This window comes from Lagenorhynchus albirostris, chromosome 8 (assembly GCF_949774975.1).
Source record: "Lagenorhynchus albirostris chromosome 8, mLagAlb1.1, whole genome shotgun sequence".
In the NCBI taxonomy this organism is placed as follows: domain Eukaryota; kingdom Metazoa; phylum Chordata; class Mammalia; order Artiodactyla; family Delphinidae; genus Lagenorhynchus; species Lagenorhynchus albirostris.
Genome location: NC_083102.1, coordinates 96,443,241 through 96,461,134, shown reverse-complemented (window position 1 = coordinate 96,461,134; position 17,894 = coordinate 96,443,241). Strand labels below are relative to the sequence as shown.

The window sequence follows — 17,894 nt, the reverse complement described above, 5'->3', positions numbered from 1 at the left end:
AGGGGGGCTGAGAGCTCTCAGGACCCCAAGATGCAGACAGAGCAGCCACTGTTTCCCTGATTCGACACTCTGCCTGAACTGGCAATGTCTGTTCCTGGGACCTCTGTTCCAGACACCCCAGTGTCCAGTGCTAGGAGGAGGGAGGGAGGGAGGGAGGGGCTAGGACCATGGGGGAGGGGGGTAGCCTTCACCCTTTCATCTCCCACTCCCAGTGTCCCCAGGGTGCAGGCCTGGTCTGGGAGGCTCCTGGGCAGCTCTGCCAGGGGGCTGCACTGTGCGGTGTGTTAGAGTGGTGGAGACCCGGGCAGGAGGGGTCCTGTAGCATCTCTTCCTGGGGGTGTGAGGAATGAGTCTGTGGAGGGAGGTGCACACAGTGAACCCAGCCCCCTCCCCCATGTGCACCTGAGGCCCCTCCTGAGGTCCAGGTCAAGGCTGGCCTTCAGGGGAGAGAGGGGGCTGGGTTCACTGTGTGCAGTCTCGTGTGTGTGTGTGTGTGTGTGTGTGTGTGTGTGTGTGTGTGTGTGTGTGTGTGTGTGTGTGTGTGTGTGTGTGTGTGTGTGTGTGTGTGTGTGTGTGTGTGTGTGTGTGTGTGTGTGTGTGTGTGTGTGTGTGTGTGTGTCGTGCAGGGAGTCGCCAGGAGGCAGCGGAGAAGCAGGCTCAGGGAGCCAGCGGTTCCCTGTGTGCTTCGCCCCAGGCGCATGGCCGCGGGTGCTGGTGCCAGCGCAGCATGTGCAGGGCCAGGGCGCGAGTGCGAATTCTGGGAGCAGGAGTGGGTGCGAGAGCGTGTGCAGGGCGCGGGCGCTGCTGTAGGTGCAGGGCTCAGGTGCGGGTGCGGGTGCGAGTGTAGGGCGCGATTGCGGGCGCGGGGAGCGTGCAGGGGGCGGCGGGCGGGGCGGGCGCGGCGGCGGCAGTGACAGCGTCGCCCGCGCTCCCCGCGCGTAGGTGTGCGGCGCGCTCCTGTCGGGCACGGAGCGCGCAGATCTCGCGTGCGCTCGCCGCCCGGCGCAGCCCAGCCCGGCCCCCGCTCGGCGCCGCGAGCCGAGGTGTCGCCCGCGCCCGCTCCCGTGTCGCCGCCGTGCCCGCGAGCGGGAGCCGGAGTCGCCGCCGCCCGAGCGCAGCAGAGCGCACGCCAAGCCCGTCCGTCGCCGCCATGGCCACCACGGTGACTTGCACCCGCTTCACCGACGAGTACCAGCTCTACGAGGATATTGGCAAGTAAGAGCCGCGGCGCGTGCGGGCTGGGCCGGGGACCCTGGAGGGCGCCGCGCTCCGAGGGCCGGGACCCTGGAGACCCAGATCCTCTGCGCCGCCGGCTCCGGGTGCACTGCGGCCCCGCGCGACCCCGGCTCCTCCCGGCTCCGAGCCCGGAGCGCACGGTCCCGCGCGGCCCCGACCCCCGGGCCCCCGGGGCCCAGCCGCCGGACCTCGGCGCGCGCGGCCCTGCCGGGCCCTGTCCAGCGCGACCGCCCGGCCGGAGGCCCCGGCTCGAGGCGCGGGGCTCGGTGCAGCGGGGGCGGCAGCAGGTGTCCCCGGAGCGCCCGGCAGACGTGACGCATTTGGCGGCCGGAGGTCGGAGAGGAGCGGCGCGCGGGGGCGACCGCGGGGCCTGGAGCGCGGGGGAGGGGGCGGACCTAGCCGAGAGGGTCGTCCCCGGCGCGAGCCGCGCTGTCCCCACCCCCAACAAGCGGCTGGGCGCGGGGGCGGCGGGACTTGCTCTGCGCCTGCTTCTCCGCGTGGCTCCATCCGCGCGGGGGGTGCCAGCTGCGCTCCGCGCCGCGTGGGAACAGCCTCTGCTGTGGGTGCCCAGGGGAATCGGGGTTCTGGAGGGTTTTCCCCCAGATCCTTCTGGAAAGAGGAGTCTGGAGTGCTGGGGGCTGAGGTCAGGGAGCTTGGATCAGGTCACCGGGGTGAAGATGAGGGGGTGAGGTGGGAGCCTGATGAGCTTCAGGGTCATGGAGGCAGGTGGGGGCTGGATTCTGGAGAGTTGTTTGCGGGGAGGTGATGGGAGGGACTTTGAAAGCTCGTTTCAGGTAGGGCCTCACCGGGGAACAGGTGGCTCCTGGGCTTTGCTCGCCAGCAGGAGCCGTGTAGGGCCCTAGACCTGCCTCTGCCTCCGGGCTCTACCCCGAAGCGGGTCGGCGGCTCCTCTCTGGACTGCGGGTCTCCACTCTGTGCATCAGGGTGGCTGCACCTGGCATCTCCACGTCCGGCTCCAGAACTCCTGAAGCCCTGGCTCCAGCCCGGCGCGGCCAGAGCCCCGTCCTCCTCCAGCCCACCCCGTGGAAGGGGCGCTGGCGAGGTTTCCTCTTACTCATCCAGCGGCAGATCTTTTTTTTCCTTTTATTAAGAAACGCCTGTGGTGATACCTTGTGTTGGCGAGGGAAGCTGATCACTGATAATTGTGGGCGCGAGCTGGGAGGAGTGCGGGGGGTGTGAATTCCCCAAGCCTCCCTGCACGTGGGGGACGATGCCAGTTAGGCCTGGGGGGTGCTGAGGGAGTGGGGTGGAGTGGAGAAAACCCGCGGCAGGGTGCGGGCAAGGCTGGGCCCTGGGGACCCCAAAATTCCCTTCCCTCAGGTAGGGGCTGGTTGAGTGCCTGTCCTCAAGGCAGGGGGACCTGGAGAGCAGAGAAGGGATCCAGCACACAAACTGTGTGCATCCCGGAGGCCCTGAGGAAGCTTCCGGGGCATGTCTGGGAGCAGGCCTGTGAGGACAGGGCAACAGGCTGGTGGTCCTCAGGTGGGAGCAGGTGGTTGTCCGAGGCAGAGGGCAGCAGTGGGGGGAAGGTTACCCCATTCTAGGGGACCTTCTTGTCGTTTCTCTGCTTGTGCCCAGGCCCTCCCACCAGGCACCCCCGGGCCCTTTGGCAGAAATGCCTCTTCCCGTTCACCCCGTCTCCTCAACCTGAAGCTGGCTCTGCTGACCTCTCCTTCACTTTAATGTGAATCTCCCTGGGCCAGCGGCCCTGTAGGGTGGTCAGACCGACCTCGGGCCTCTGGTTGCAGCAGCAGCGACCGGTTATTCTCATCGCTGCCGTCCACACCCACACTGGGGGATGGAGGTCCTTGGTGCTGCCCTCGGGGAGGCCGGGAGGGGTGGCGGACCCTGCAGTGGAGGCCAGGCTCCTCGGGAAGGGAGCTGGGGGCCTGGGGTGGGAGTGGGTGAGGAAGCCTAGCTGTCTAGGGGGCTCAGGGGCCTGGGAGAGGAGGGGAAGACACCCCACCAGCTGGGCCAGCCCAGCACCCCTTGGCGGGGCCCCCAGGCACCAGGCCCAGTGCAGGATGCCCAGGGGCCTGTCACAGCCCTGCTGGGGCGTCCCGGGGCGGGGGAGGAGGCTGGGCCAGTGCAGGGTGAGCTGCAGCGGGGCAGGTGGTCGGGAGGGAGGGTCGGGCACTGAGGCCAGCATCTCCGCCCGGGGCTGGGGTCCGCAGTGGCCATGTCGGTGGTTGTTGACAGTGCCTGGCCGGCCTGAGGCACAGTTGGTGTTGCTTCCCGGCCCAGGTGGATGCGTCCAAGTTTATTTAAAGCTGCAGCCCCTGGCACCAGTCAGGCAACACTAAACTCCCTGCCTGGGAAGGGCCGGGCCATGGGCCCACAGCTGCTCTCATGACGCGGTCACCAGCCTCACCCTTCCCTGCCCTGTCCCCTTCTCCACCTGTCCCACCCTCACCACTGCTGCCTCTGCGCAGGATCGTTCCCTGGGGACCCAGGCATCGGGTCCGAGGGCCAGGAGAAGCTCATTTCTGGGGCTCTGCCCTTCCTTGCCCGGCCAGGGCAGGGCTCCCTGACACCAGCCTGGAGGCCTAAGTCCTGGGTCAAGAGTCACCTTGAGCCCTGGACAGTCACAGGTCAGGGCAGTGAAGCCCTCGGCCCAACACGGACCGGCCAGCAACATGGCTTAAAATGTTTCCATATTGGATAGATTTTTTTAAATGGAAAAAATCTTCCAGGAGTAATAAAACAAACACTTGTGTCTCTTCTACCCGGAATTGGAAACTGTTCCTCTTTTGTCATTTTGGCTTTAAGTCCTTTATTTTAAATTGTAAGAAATAAAGCATTACAAAGAAATGTTAAGTAACCATTCTCCAAACCGACTGTCATGCATTTGGAATTTATCCTGCCAGACTCTTTTTACTTCATTTACGCACAGATAGAAGGATCGCCAACTAATATATAGGATTCTTTGGTGTTTTTTCTTTAAACTTTACATAAAAATTTGGGAATGTGCTTCTTCACTCAGCTTAGGCCTCTGGGCATCTGTGCATGGGGACACATTCTGACCTTTCACTGCTGCTTGTGTGTAGTGACCGTAGTATCTGTAGTACGTCATGCTCCCTTCCTCATGGCAGTCTCGGTGTTCCCAGAGTTTCTCTCTTCCACTCCTGCAGCGGGTTTGCTGGCGCGCAGGTGTGAGGCTTTCTCTAGGGTTTGTCCCCCCTGGTGGGGTTGCCAGCAGGGGTCCGGGTGTTCTCTGCAGCCGCCCTGGGCCCACTCCCTCCGACCCAGGCTCGGTGCCAACCTGATTTGTCGGGCTGTTTGTTGGGTAGGAAGCAGTCTTGCATTTTGTGTTCAGGCTCCCGAAGCTTCCACTTTGGGGAGTCATCCCCTTTAAAATATGAGTGGTTCTCCCCGGGGAGAAGGCAGCTCCCACACGGCTTTGGATATAATTCAGGCATTCGTGGACCCCTCCCCATGGGGGAAGGTTGTAACAACCCCTGAGGGGCGCATCACTTCCAACATTTGATTTTATTTGATTCGAGTTGCCGGGGAATACCCCCTCCCCTCTCCCCCCATTTTATAGGCATAGAACTGCAGCTCAGGGTGGGTGGGCAACTTGCCCTGGCAGCCGGGAAGGCCCCCACCTCCAGCCCAGGGCACCCCTGTCCCTCCCAGCTTCCCCCGAAGCTCAGCTAGGCCCCGAGCTGACCTTGGTATGTCCTTGGTTCCATCCAGCGTGCCCCAGTCGGGGGACAGCAGGTCCTGTCCCGGGCTGTGACCCCTCTCCGGGAGGATAGCCATCGGCTTTCTCGGCGTCCTCTCAACTAGCAAGCGGCCTGCTAAGTAGTTAATAGATAAACTCAGGAAATTCAGAGCAAATCGACTGTGAGCCTCCTGAGCTCCGAAGCCTGGTTGCCAGGAAAGACAGGACTCAGGTGGGGGAGGAATCACCGTGTTTGCTTTCTCCGCTCTCGGGCACACTGGGTGCTTCCTGCCCCAGGGCCTTTGCCAGCGCTGTTCCCTCCTCCTCCGATGGCCACACAGGTCATCCCCCTGTCTGCTCAGCGAGGTCCCCGTGCCCTCTTCCCGCCTCCCGCCCCACTCAACCTCTCCCCACTTCTGTCTTCCCCTGTCACTTGGCACCATCTGACACCAAGGTGTGGGGCAGGTCCTGCCCACAGTGGGGTCTCCTGCACGTGTGAGGAAGGGGTGAGTGAACCCGGTGGCCTCTGTCTCCTAGGCTGGCCCCCAGCGCTGGAGTCTGGGTGCCTAATGTAGGGTATTTAGAGAAGAAGTCGCACATGTTGAGGCTGCTGTGAGATGCACACGAAGGTGAGGCTAGTTTAGTTACTATTGAACGGTATTTTTATACCATAACCTACTTTGCTGAGAGCTAAGAATATATCTTGCGCTTGCGACTTGCACTCTTTCTCTGCTGGTAACAGTTAAATGGTGCTTATTACATTAAGCTGCTTGATCTGTGAAATAGGTACCGTGATCACTCCCAGTTTGCAGAAGAGGTGCCTGAAGCTCAGAGAAGCTCCACACGGGGCCAGGGTTTGAATCCAGGCAGTTGACTCTGGAATCCATCTTCTGCTTCTCTCAGAAGCTCATGACCCTACCCCATTCTGTGTTTTTAAAATACTGTTATTCCACTGGCCGACTCATGGCCCGCTTGTGGTCTCCTCTGACCCTGGGCTCCTCAGGGCCTCACCTGTCCTTAACAGGCTGCTCACCAAGCCTTCTTTGTGCTTTTCCAGCACAAAGGCACTGCCCTACGGTTCCTTTTTGTAAAAACGTCATTTCCTTTGGTCGTCCCTCTGTGACAACCAACACGGCCCCCATTTGAGGCCGGCAAGGCTTAAAATTTTATTTTATTGATTAAACAGGCAACAAGGATAGTATCTTATAAAGAAAAACCAATACATAAGTATGTGCAGCAAATGTGACTCTTCCATACTCAAGTTTCCTCATCCCCCAGAGGAACCTGACCTGTCTATTTTAAGGTCAGTACAAGGATATATGTGTGTGTATATAGACGCAGGTATGTATACTCACACATATACACCTCACACATATGTATGGTTTTAAAAACACGGATGCAGTCGCCATATATGTGATTCTTCAATTCGTTTGCCTCTAACACTTTTTCATGATGATCCCTCCATGTCAGGGGGACTTTTCTTACAGTTAAGTGCCTGCCAGTTCTCTTAGAAGCAGAGATGGGTGTAGAGGTGGTGGCCATATTTTTAAAACCAAAAATGGGTCCCCCTTCTCTGACAAGCACGACAGAGGGAAGAGAGGATGCTGTGTTTGAAATTGGGGCTCCCAGGGTTATCAGGAATGCATGATCGTAGTGGATGAAGGAACACTTCTGTTCTTGGTGGGGCCCGGGTGTGGGACACAGGGGTCTTGTTCAAAAAGAAGCCAAGAACGTATTCCTCTCCTTTTTTTAAAAAAAAATTGGGGGGATCCCCCAAGAGCCTAGGGGAGAGAGACGCCATGTCGGATTTTCTTTCTTCTACTTAAAATGAAATTCTAGCAGAGATGGTTCCCTTAGAGAGCCCATACTGAGCTGCCTGGAATTTACCAAATGCTTTAATAAGAAAGACCAAGGGGGAAAATAAAAGGAAAAAAAAAGAAAAAGAAAGACCAAGGGGAGGTGACATGAACGGCGTCTGCTCCTTGGAAACGTTTTGTCCCTCCCATTGCTCTCTGTGGCCACCTGGTCCAAGGCAAGAGATGTGGCCTTTCTGGAGATTTCAAATATATTTTTGACATGTTTAATTCCCCCTCTCTCCCTCCCCTCAAAATGGAATCTGATTTGGTTATTTTTAAAGCATCTTTCACAGCTGCAAGTCACTTTGTTAGTGTAGAAACGTAAAAATGCATTATGTATAACTTGGTTTTCCAAAAATTATCATATTGGCATGTTACATAGAAATGTATATTTTATTCATATAAGGATCTGAATCCATTTAAAATCTATTTAAAATGAAAACATCCTCGTGGTGCTCCTAGGTGCCTAACTTTCTGGTGGCCTTTATCTCCTAGGTTAGAGGGTCACCAGCTCGTTCAGTGGCCGCAGTTCCTGGTGGACATAGTTCTTTTTGCATTGACATAATGATCCTAAAATAACTGAAGTTATGATTCTTTGTTAAGCTAGATACAAGCATTTGTTGAATTCTGGAACAGATTGGCAATAGCCGGGCATAGATTTAAGAACATTTTTTTGGAGGACGCATAACCCACGCTGTTCTACGGGCCTAATTTGAGAACTACCACCTTTCCCCACTTTATGAGCAGCCGGTGGGCACTGGGGGGAAGAGATGCTGTGACCGTTACCATGAAACGGGAAGCGTGTCCTGTCCTCGGATGTAACAGGACGCCATGGCGTCGGGCACTTCCAAGTTGGTGCCCGTTTGCAGCAAGGAGCCGGGGGGCAGCCCCTGCCTTCCTGTCACTCAGCCCATGCTGAATTCCAGGGCTTAGAACCATGCCCAGTGCACAGTAGGTGCCCAACAGAGTGGCTTCATGTCACCCTCTAAAAGATGGGAGCCTTGTAGGTGGCTGGGGGCAGAAGGTGCTGGTGGTCTCGGAGGTCCTCGGAGATGCCCGGCCTGAGTGGCCATCTGTCTTGTCACCTGATGAAGGGTGGCATGACTTAGGTGCTGGCCACGGAGCTTGATGCCAAAGGGTTTGCAGCGTTCTGCCCGTCTCTTAATAAAGTTCTTCACGTGGCTTTTGATCTTGTACATTGAGGTGCAGCCTGATTTTCAAAGCCGTTGGTTCAATCCAGGCCGTCTGTTAAGGGCTTTCTGGGTGAAGAACTCCGGTCTAGTTAGGAGCTGCACCTGCTGAAGAAGGCGATCAGGGCGGTGGATCCCAGCCCCCGGCTGCACCTGGCAGACCCCACCTCAGACCAGCTGTATCAGACACGAGGAGGACGCTGGTGATCCAGTGGGCAGCGCAGACACAGATCCTGCAGGGGCCTCTGTGCCCCAGGCCAGGCCCCCATGCCTGCTCCCTCTCTGGGCTCTGTGAGAGCCTCACCTGACCACATGTTTGGAATTTGCCTTCCTTTTTCTGAACACCCCACGAAATTACCCCCGACCCTATCCAAGTCACCTGGAGCAGTCCTGTCCAGAAGAAACAAAACTTGAGCCACAGATGTCAGGCACAAGTGCAGTTCAGACTTTTCTAGTACTTACAAAAAAACTAAACAAAGAAACGGGTGAAACGAACTTTAATAGTCTATGTATTTAAGTCAGTTTATCCAAAATATTATTTCAGCATGTAATCAATACAAAAATTATTGTTCAGCTATTTTATATTTTAAGAAGTGTTATGTTTTTGAAATCTGTTGTGTGTTTTACACATACGGCACATCTCAGTGTGGACCAGCCATGTTTCAGGTTCTTAGGGCTGCACGTAGGCAGTGGTTACTGTATTGGACAGCGCGCAACTAGAGTTTCAAGGTCATTTCTATTATTATTATTACTATTTGCAACTTTTCTGGTTTCTTTTGCTCTTCACACATTCAGCAAGTCTGCCTGCACACTGGTCATTTGCCAGGCATTTTCTAGGTGCTTAGGAAACAGTTAGTGAACAAAATCGAGGGTGCCTGCCCTCATGGAGCTTATACTGGTGGGAGAGGCAGGTAATAAACATTAAACAAATTATACGATCAGGTTCTTAGGTGATTAGTACTTCTGCTCTGGGAATAATTAAGGAAACTCACGAGTGCCAGTTAGGAAGGTTGTAGTTATGAAAAGGGTGGTCAGGCCCAGGAAAAGGAGAGAAGCCTCAAATTGCTAAAATCAGGAATAAAAGGGGACATTACAACTAATCTTATAGAAATAAAAGACAATAAGGGAATTCTATGAACAATTGTGTGCCAAGTTAGAGATAACCTAGGTGAAACAGACCAATTCTTAGAAAGACACAAACAACTGAAATTGACTCAAGAAGAAATAGAAAATCTGAATAGACTTACAACAACTAAAGAGATGAATTAATAAATTAAAAGTTTTTAAATGTCCTACAAAGAAAAGTCCCTCAGGCCCAGATAACTTCACTGGTAAAGTCTATCAGACATTTAAAGAAGAATTAATACCAGTCCTTCAAAAACTTTTCCAAAAAATAGAAGAGGAGGGAATTTCCAGATCATTCTGTGAAGCCAAGAACTACCCTGATACCAAAACCAGACAAAGACATCTGAAGAAAACTACAGACCAGTATTCCTTATGAATATAGATGCAACATCCTCAACAGAATACTAGCAAAACAAAACTAGCAGCACGTAAAAAGGGGTCATTATGAGCAGGTAAGATTTATCCCAGGAATAAAAAGTTGTTTCAAGACACAAAATTCAATCAACGTGATATGCCGTATTAACAGAATAAACAAAGAAACTATATGATCATTTCAATAGATGCAGGCAAAGCATTTGACAAAATCTAGTACTCTTTGCTGCTAGAAACACTCAACAGACTAGGATTAGAAAGGAACTTCCTCAACTTGATAAAGTGCCTCTATGGAAACCCCACAGCTAACATATTTAATGGTGAAAAACTGAACGCTTTCTCCCTAAGACCAGGAGCAATCAAGTATGTCAGCTCTGTCCACTTCTATTCAACGTTATACAGGAGGTTCTAGCCAGGACACTTAAGCAAGAAAAAGAAATTAAAGGCACCCAGATAGGAGAGGAATAGGTAAAACTACCTCCATTTACAGATATCATGATCTTGTATAGAAAATGTCCTAATGTAATGTCCCTGTAAAAGCTGTTAGAACTGAAAAATGAATTTAGCAGAATTGCAAGATACAAGATCAAGATACAAACATCCATTATATTTCATTATACTAGCAATGCTCAATCCCAAAATAAAGTTAGGAAATACAATTTCATACAGTAGTCTAAAAGAATAAAATACATAGTAAGAAATTAACAAAAGGTAATACAAGAGTTGAATGTTGAAAGCTACAAACTACTGTTGAAAAAAATGAAAGAAGATCTAGATAAATGGAAAGACATTTTATGTTCATGGATCTTAAGACTTAATATTGTTAAAATGGCAGTACACTCCAAGTTGATCTACAAGTTCAGTGTAATACCTATCAAAATTTCAGCTGCTATCATTTATTTATTTATTTAGGCCGCACCAGGTCTTAGTTGTGGCATGTGGGGTCTTTTAGTTGCAGCATGCGGGCATCTAGTTCCTTGACCAGGGATCAGACCTGGGCCCCCTGCATTGGGAGTGTGGAGTCTTACCGACTGGACTACCAGGGAAGTCCCTCAGCTGCCTTTCAAAAAAATAAATAAAAATAAAATTCATATGGAAATGCAAGGGACCCAGAAGAGCCAGACGATCTTGAAAAAGAACAAAGTTGGAGGACTCAGACTTCCCAATTTCAAAACTAACTCTACAGCTACAGCAGTCAAGACAGAGTGGGTATTGTCCGGCATAAAGGTGGGTGGGCATAGTGTGGCAAGAGGATAAACACATAGATCAGTGGAATAGGATTGAGAGTCTAGAATAAACCCATACATCAGTGGTCTGTTGATTTTTTTTGAAAAGGATGGCAAGACAATTCAATGGGGAAAGAATAAGGGGCCGTTCAACCAGTGGACAATTGCGTATCCGCCTGCAAAAGAATGAAGTTGGAACCCTACCTAACACCAGATACAAAAGTAGATATACTAGTGAACAGTAAGCACACAAGATGCTCAACATCATTATCTCAAAATGGGTCATAGACCTAATTCTAGGAGCTAAAACCACAGAATTCTTAGAAGAAAACTTAGGAGTCTATCTTTGTGACCTTGGGTTTGGCAATGGTTTCTTAGGCACAACACCATAAAGCACAAGCAACACAAGGAAAGTAAATACATTGGACTTAATTAACGTTAAAAAACTTTTGTGCTTTAATGGACACCATCGGGAAGGTGAAAAGACAACCCACGGAATGGGAGAAGATATTTGCAAAGCATATATCTGATAAGGCACTTCTATTTAGAATATTTTAAGAACTCACTACCTAACAGTAAAAAGACAAATGGCCCAATTAAAAAATGGGCAAAGGACCTGAATAGACATTTCTCCAATAAAGATATACTAATGGAGATAAGCACACTAAAGGATGCTCAACATCTTTGGAAAATGCAAATCAAAATCACAATGACATCCCACCTCACTTCCACTAGAAAGGGTAGAATGAAAAAGACAGACAATGTCAAGGGTTGGTGAGGATGCAGAGTTGGAACCCTCATGTACTGCTGGTGGGAATGTAAAATGGTGCAGCTGTTACGGAAAACAATTTGACAGTTCCTCAAAATGTTCCCTTCCTAGGTATGTACCCAAGGGATATGGAAACAGATATCCAAAGAAGACATACAGATGGCCAATAGGCACATGAAAAGATGCTCAACATTGCTAATTATTAGAGAAACGCAAACCAAAAGTACAATGAGGTATCACCTCGCACCGGTCAGAATGGCCATCATCAAAAAGTCTATAAACAATAAATGCTGGAGGGGGCGTGAAGAAAAGGGAACCCTCCTACTCTGTTGGTGGGAATGTAAATGGATACAGACACTATGGAGAACAGTATGGAGGTTCCTTAAAAAACTACAAATAGAGCTACCGCATGATCCAGCAATACCACTCCAGGGCACATACCCGGAAAAGATGAAAACTCTAATTTGAAAAGATACATGCACCCCAGTGTTCATAGCAGCATTTACAATAGCCAAGACATGGAAGCAACCTAAATGTCCATCAACAGATGAATGGATAAAGAAGATGTGGCACATATATACAATGGAATACTACTCAGCCATAAGAAGGAATGAAATAAGGCCATTTGCAGCAACACGTATGGACCTAGAGATTGTCATACTGAGTGAAGTCAGTAAGACAGAGAAAGACAAATATCATATGATATTACGTATATGGAATCTGTGGAATCTTAAAAAATGATACAAATGAACTTATTTATAAAACACAAAGAAAGTTAACAGACACAGAAAACAAACTTATGGTTACCTAAGGAGAAAGGAGTGGGGGAGGGATATATTAGGAGTTTGGGATTGACAGATACACAACACTATATATAAAATAGGTAAACAACAAGGACCTACTGTATAGCATAGGGAACTATATTCAATATCTTGTGAAAAAAACCCATATATCCACACAGAAACTTGTTCATAGCAGCCTTATCCACAGTAGCCAAAAGGCAGAAACAACCGAAATGTCCATCAACTGATGAACGGATAAAGAAAGTGTGTTATATCCACACAGTGGAGTAGTAGTCGTGCATAAAAAGAAATGGAGTACATTATGGCTTGTGGTGCCTGAGGGCAGGGTCCAAAGCGCCGAGGCCAAGCGGCAGTGAGCCATCCCCCGTGTTCCTTAGCCCCAGCCTTCGCGCCGTCTCACACCAGGGCACCTGTCACTGTGCCCAGAAGCCGCTGAGAGCCACCTGGGAGCCGGAGGCTGGAGACTGGCGTGGGACAGACAGCAGGGGGTCGGGAGGGGACACCCACAAACCTCTCCTGTCGCTTCCCCAAGTCCTGGTGTTCCATTTACCATGGTCTGGACTGGCTTTGGGTCCAGAGTGGTCTCAGAGTGGACACAAGGCCATGGCGGGACACAAGAGGCCGCGCCCCCGCCCTGCCCCCGACCCGGATCGTGCTCCTGGCCCTGCCTGGGGGGTTGTGCCAGCATGGGTGCTGGAGGGTGAGGCCCCGCTCGGAGCAGGAGTGGTGGGTCCCAGCGGGTGTGGTGACGCGCGTGCCTGGCAGGAGGGGACAGGCTGTCAGCGCGACTGGCAGTGACGGGAAGGGCTGGAGTGGGGGTGGAAGCCAAACCCCAAACCCTGGGCTCCGTGATTCTGGGACGTCTGGTCTCCTCCTTCCCGGGCCCGCACGCCTCCATCACCGCCTCGGCTGGGTGCTCGCCCTTCTTTCTCCCTTCCTCCCTTCACCTCTCCTTACCTTCTCTTCTCCTTAGGCCCCTTCCCCAGGCTCCCGTGTCTCCCACTCCTTCTGTCCCCTGGGGCACCCTCCAGGCTGGGCTGTGACCCCCCCTCTGGCCTCGTCCCCAGCTCCCTGGCCGAGGCAGATCCAGGAACCCGTGAGCGCCTAGGAGCAGGGACTGGCCGGGAACCCAGCAGACAAGTGCCACACGGGGTGAGGGTCCTCCAGCCCCTCGTGAAGACCGGTGTCGGGGAGGACACCGCCGTAACGCCTCAAGCTCGCGGTCCCACTTCTGGGGACCAGTAGGTGCCTTGGCTTCTGAGCTCTGCCCCTGGCGTTGCCCCACATGCCGGGGATCCACTTGCTTCTGTCCTGAGTGAGCCCCTTGGGACTGTCCCATCCAAGACTCCTGGGCCAGAGCCTGGGCGCTGAAGCCAGGGCTCTGGTGTCCCCGTCGTTCCAGTATGGGGTGGGCCCTGGCGTCTCCTCATCTGTGCTGTTTCCTTCCTCGAGGGTGTGTGGCCCTCAAGTCTGGGGGGGGGGCCTTGGAGCAGCAGTGAGACTTCTGGAGCGCAGACCGTGGTCCCTGAAAGGTGGTGCTTTTCGCGGTTCCTCTGCAGGCCTGAGCGTGGGCGCGATCGTATCCTTCCATTTTTATTTTCTGATCCGTGAACAAATGCACATCTTGACCACTTGCCTGCGGGGCAGGCTGCCGAGGACGGCCTGTCCTGGGGCAGGTTAACCTCTCTCTTCCACTTCAAGCTCAGACTTTTCTTTCCTTCCTCCTTCAGCTGCGCCCGGGCTCTTCCTGGTGTGGTGACCGACGGGCCTTCCCCCCATTGGGCTGGCGGGACCCCGTGGAGCAGAGGCTGGGGACTGGCTTGGTCCCTCTGTTCCCCGTCTCCTCTCCTTTCTCCCCTCATTTAAAGGATGCTTAGGGGTCTCTCCTGATGCCGTCCTGGGGACGCCTTCTCCTACCTCCCCATCCTCAGGCTCCTCCACGCTGAAATGCAGGTGATTCCTCCCTGTGGATTGAGCTGTCGTCTGAGCTCCAGTCCCCTCTGCTTTCCCACGACCTGTGTCCCTCCGCCCCGAGGGACAGTTGGTGCTGGCACTGGGTGGGGGGCCAGGGCTCGGCTTTGCTGGGGACTTCTGTGCTGTCACCTCTCAGGGTGCGTGGGGTCTTCAGCCTCGGTCCCCACTGGGGCGCAGTCTGCGTGGACTGCAGAGTGGCGACCCTGCCTGTGCCTGGGCCCTGACTGGGCCCATCACAGCTGCTCGTCCCTTTCAGTTCATGGCTTTCTGTCTGGGATTGTTATGCTTTTTTCTCCTCTAAATTTTTCTTGTTTGTCAGCAGAGGTTAAGGTTTGATTTGTCATGGGGTTCCAAAGGCGCTCTTTTTAAAAACCTGATTTTAGAGTCAGCATGACAAGTTACCAATTTCTTCCATTTTTTTCTTAATGATTTCTTAGAGATATGGCTGCCTATCCTGCCAGGAGATTTTTTTTTTGTGGTAAAACATATATAACATAAAACTTACCGTCTTAACCATTTTAAAGTGCGCAGTTCAGTGCATTAAGTACATTCACGTTGTTGTGTTATTATCACCACCATCATGCATCTCCAGAATGTTTTCATCCTGCAAAACTGAAACTCTGTCCCCATTAAATGCTAACTCCCCATCCCCTCCCCCCAGCCCCTGGCACCTACCATCCTACCTTCTGTCTCTGAATTTGACTACTCTGAGTACCTCATGTAAGTGGAAGCATACGACGGTTGTCCCTTTGTGTCTGGCTTATTTCACTGAGCATAATGTCCTCAAGTTTTATCCATATTGTAGCATGTGTCAGAATTCCCTTCTTTATTAAGGCTGAATAATAGTTGATGGTATGGGTGGACCACATTTTGCTTATCCCATTCACCTGTCGATGGATTTTGGCTCTCGTGGTTATTTTCTTTATTTTTAAAATTTTCTTTATTGTTTTGTTAAAGATTTTTTTGACATCGACAATTTTTAAAGTCTTTATTGAATTTGTTACAGTATTGCTCCTGTTTTATGTTTTGGTTTTTTTGGCCGCGAGGCATGTGGGATCTTAGCTCCCCAACCAGGGATCGAACCCGCACCCCCTACATTGGAAGGCGAAGTCTTAACACTGGACCGCCAGGGAAGTCCCTCTTGTGGCTGTTTTAAAGAATAGAATACATGGTCTCCTCCCGCTGGCCACGACTTCTCAACACTGGGCTGTGTGGCCTTGGGCCACCATGTAACCTCTCTGGTTTCAGTTTCCCCCTCTATAAACCAGGAGGGTTGGTCAATGACTTTGCGGGGTCCCTCATGTCTCCACGAATTGACTCTGTGGAAACCCCACTTCCTTCCTCTGAGACTTGCCACAAAGCTCACCTGTCAGATGCTTGGGTGTCCACAGGCCCATCACACAGGTGTTTGCATTCCTGGAGAATAAAACTTAAGAGGGATGAAGTCGAATTGACCTGAAACGCAAAACAAAAACAAACTCCTAGAGCTTTAATGGATACACACCTCGTAGGAAAAAAGAATCAAATGGCCAGGAAGCCCATTGTTCTAAGCTCCAGATCCCCTCGGGTCGGGGCCACTGTGGGTAGATCGCTGCCCACGTGCCCTGCCTCCTGCCAGGGCCGTGGAACCTTCCATTCGGTGTCCCTCCTCCCCGTCTGTCTACTCCTGCTTGTCCTCTGTGAGCTGCGCGGCCTCAGCAGTAATTTCAGGCCCCCGGGGGGTTGACTCAGTTCTGTCCCTGTCGGTGACTGCCTGGCACTGTGACGAGGGGGACAGATGTGGCTTTGAAGAGCTGCCTTTGAAGGTCGCTCTGCGGGCCCCTCGCTCACAGACCCGGGCTGGGAGGACAGTCCCCGGCCGCTGCGGTTGGGTGTGCATCCCGCTGTCCTGTGACCCGAATCGGCCCTCAGGCCCATCCACGGTCGCACTGGGAGGGCAGCCACTGGGCTGCTTTCCGGAGCGCACTGGCCCTTCCAGCTGTGCTGGGTGTGTCCCAGATGTGGAGACTGGAGCCGGGCTCCGTCCCCATCCAGGGTGGTCCCTGAGTGTGAAGGTGGCAGATGGGGGTGCAGCTGGGGCGGGCCCTGGGCTCAGGTTCTGGGGGGCCATATTAAGAGCACGGTGACCTGGAAGGGATGTCAGTGTCCCCAGATCAGGACAGTCAGCCTGAGCCCGAGGTAGGCGAGTGGGCTGACCTGGACCCCAGCACCCGGCCCAGCTCAGCAAGTGTGAGCTGCTCCTTGCCGGAACCTCCTGTACCAGTTCCTTCGGTGCCTCTGCTGGACCTCCCTGGGCCCTTCTGGCCTGGCCGTCGGTGGCGGGCAGCTGACCATGGACCGATGCCCGGGGGGGGGGCATGTGTCCTTGGCCTCTGGCCTTGGGGGGTTCTCTCTGACACTCCCAACTGCAGTTTTCCTTTTGGAACAGAAATCTCAGGGTTCACATGCACGACTTCTCAACAGCGCCCCCCAGCACCCCTGTGGAGAGGCATCAGGTCTCTGTGTCTCTGGGGTGAGGTGGGCGGGCAGGCAGCTCCCAGAATCCCCCAGCTGAGCACCTCTATCACCACACAGTTCTGTCATCTTTATAATCGAGGTGAATTCACTTCCTTCCCATAACATGTTCATGCTTGTGAAAATATCAAAGTGTTTGCAGACATTTGTTGGTGAAATGGCTTGGTGCTCTCTGTCTAAGTGTCAGTAGAAGGGAGGCCCATGATGTGACACCCCGGCTTTGTCCGTGGCTGGAGCAAGGATAGTTGTGGGTATCCAGGACGGTCCAGGGCCCTCTCTCTGAGCTGGCTTTTCACGATGGAAAACAGAGGAAAAGTCAATAGCGGTTCCGGCATCCTCTGTGGTCCCTGGTCTCTGATAATTCAGGGTGAGTTGATTTTTGCCTGGTGGGCACTCGAGGGAGACGTGCATGCACCCCAGGCAGGGCATGGGGCCGGGGGCAAGAGATTCAGGACAAGGGCCCCAAGTGAGATGCCACCTGCACACAGGGTAGTGGGAACCCCGGGCCCCTCCAGGCCTGGTTGGACCTTCCTGTCCAACCCAACGTCATCCCCGGCCCCCAGATCATTGCCAGCTTCCCTTGACAAGCTGGAATCCCGTGCTGTTAGGATTCTGGGGGCAAGCAGGTGCAGATACAAGCGCTGCCCTTGAAGGCTCCAAGTTCATCTTAGGGGGCAAACAAAAACGTGCCTTGTTCCCTCTCTCCCAAGCATGTAACACACAGGGCCACAGGGGCTGCAGGTGGCGAAGGGGTGGGGGTTGCCTTCACATATAAAGAGCTTCTACAGGTCAATAAGAAAAGAGCCAAAATTCCAACTGAAATACGGGTGAAGGGTGTAAGCAGGCAGTTCACAGAAAACGAAATGGAAGTTCTTTCAACCCGTGAAAACATGAAGAATAGAAATTAAACCAGAGCCAGTGCTCGCTTGTTCCTGAGTTCACCTCGGGCTTCAGGTACGAGACGGTTCTTCCAGGTGGCCCATGGGCTGGTGAGGCTGCCTCGATCAGTCTCCGGGCTCAGCTCTCCTGAAGTGGATGAACAGAGGCCCTGGGTGTTGTGGGTGGGCCTGGGATGGGCTGAGGCCCCACAGCGTAGGCAGGAGAGGAATTCCAGAGATCCTCCAGTCCAGGCTGAGCTGTCCAG

General features: G+C 53.1%; 1 protein-coding gene across 9 annotated transcripts in view; it reads left to right on the top strand.

Moving 5' to 3' along the window:
- Positions 1–1,017: 1,017 nt before the first annotated feature.
- Positions 1,018–17,894, top strand: part of CAMK2B (calcium/calmodulin dependent protein kinase II beta) — a 94,772-nt gene continuing 77,895 nt past the window's right edge. For 3 of the 9 annotated variants that reach the window (XM_060157406.1, XM_060157405.1, XM_060157404.1), the window contains exon 1: positions 1,022–1,215. In XM_060157406.1, coding sequence (XP_060013389.1) covers positions 1,151–1,215 — 65 coding nt within the window. In that variant the 5' untranslated portion in view covers positions 1,022–1,150. Of the gene's footprint in view, positions 1,216–17,894 lie in introns of all 9 variants that reach the window. The other 6 variants (XM_060157398.1, XM_060157397.1, XM_060157399.1 and 3 more) reach the window with 4 other exon arrangements.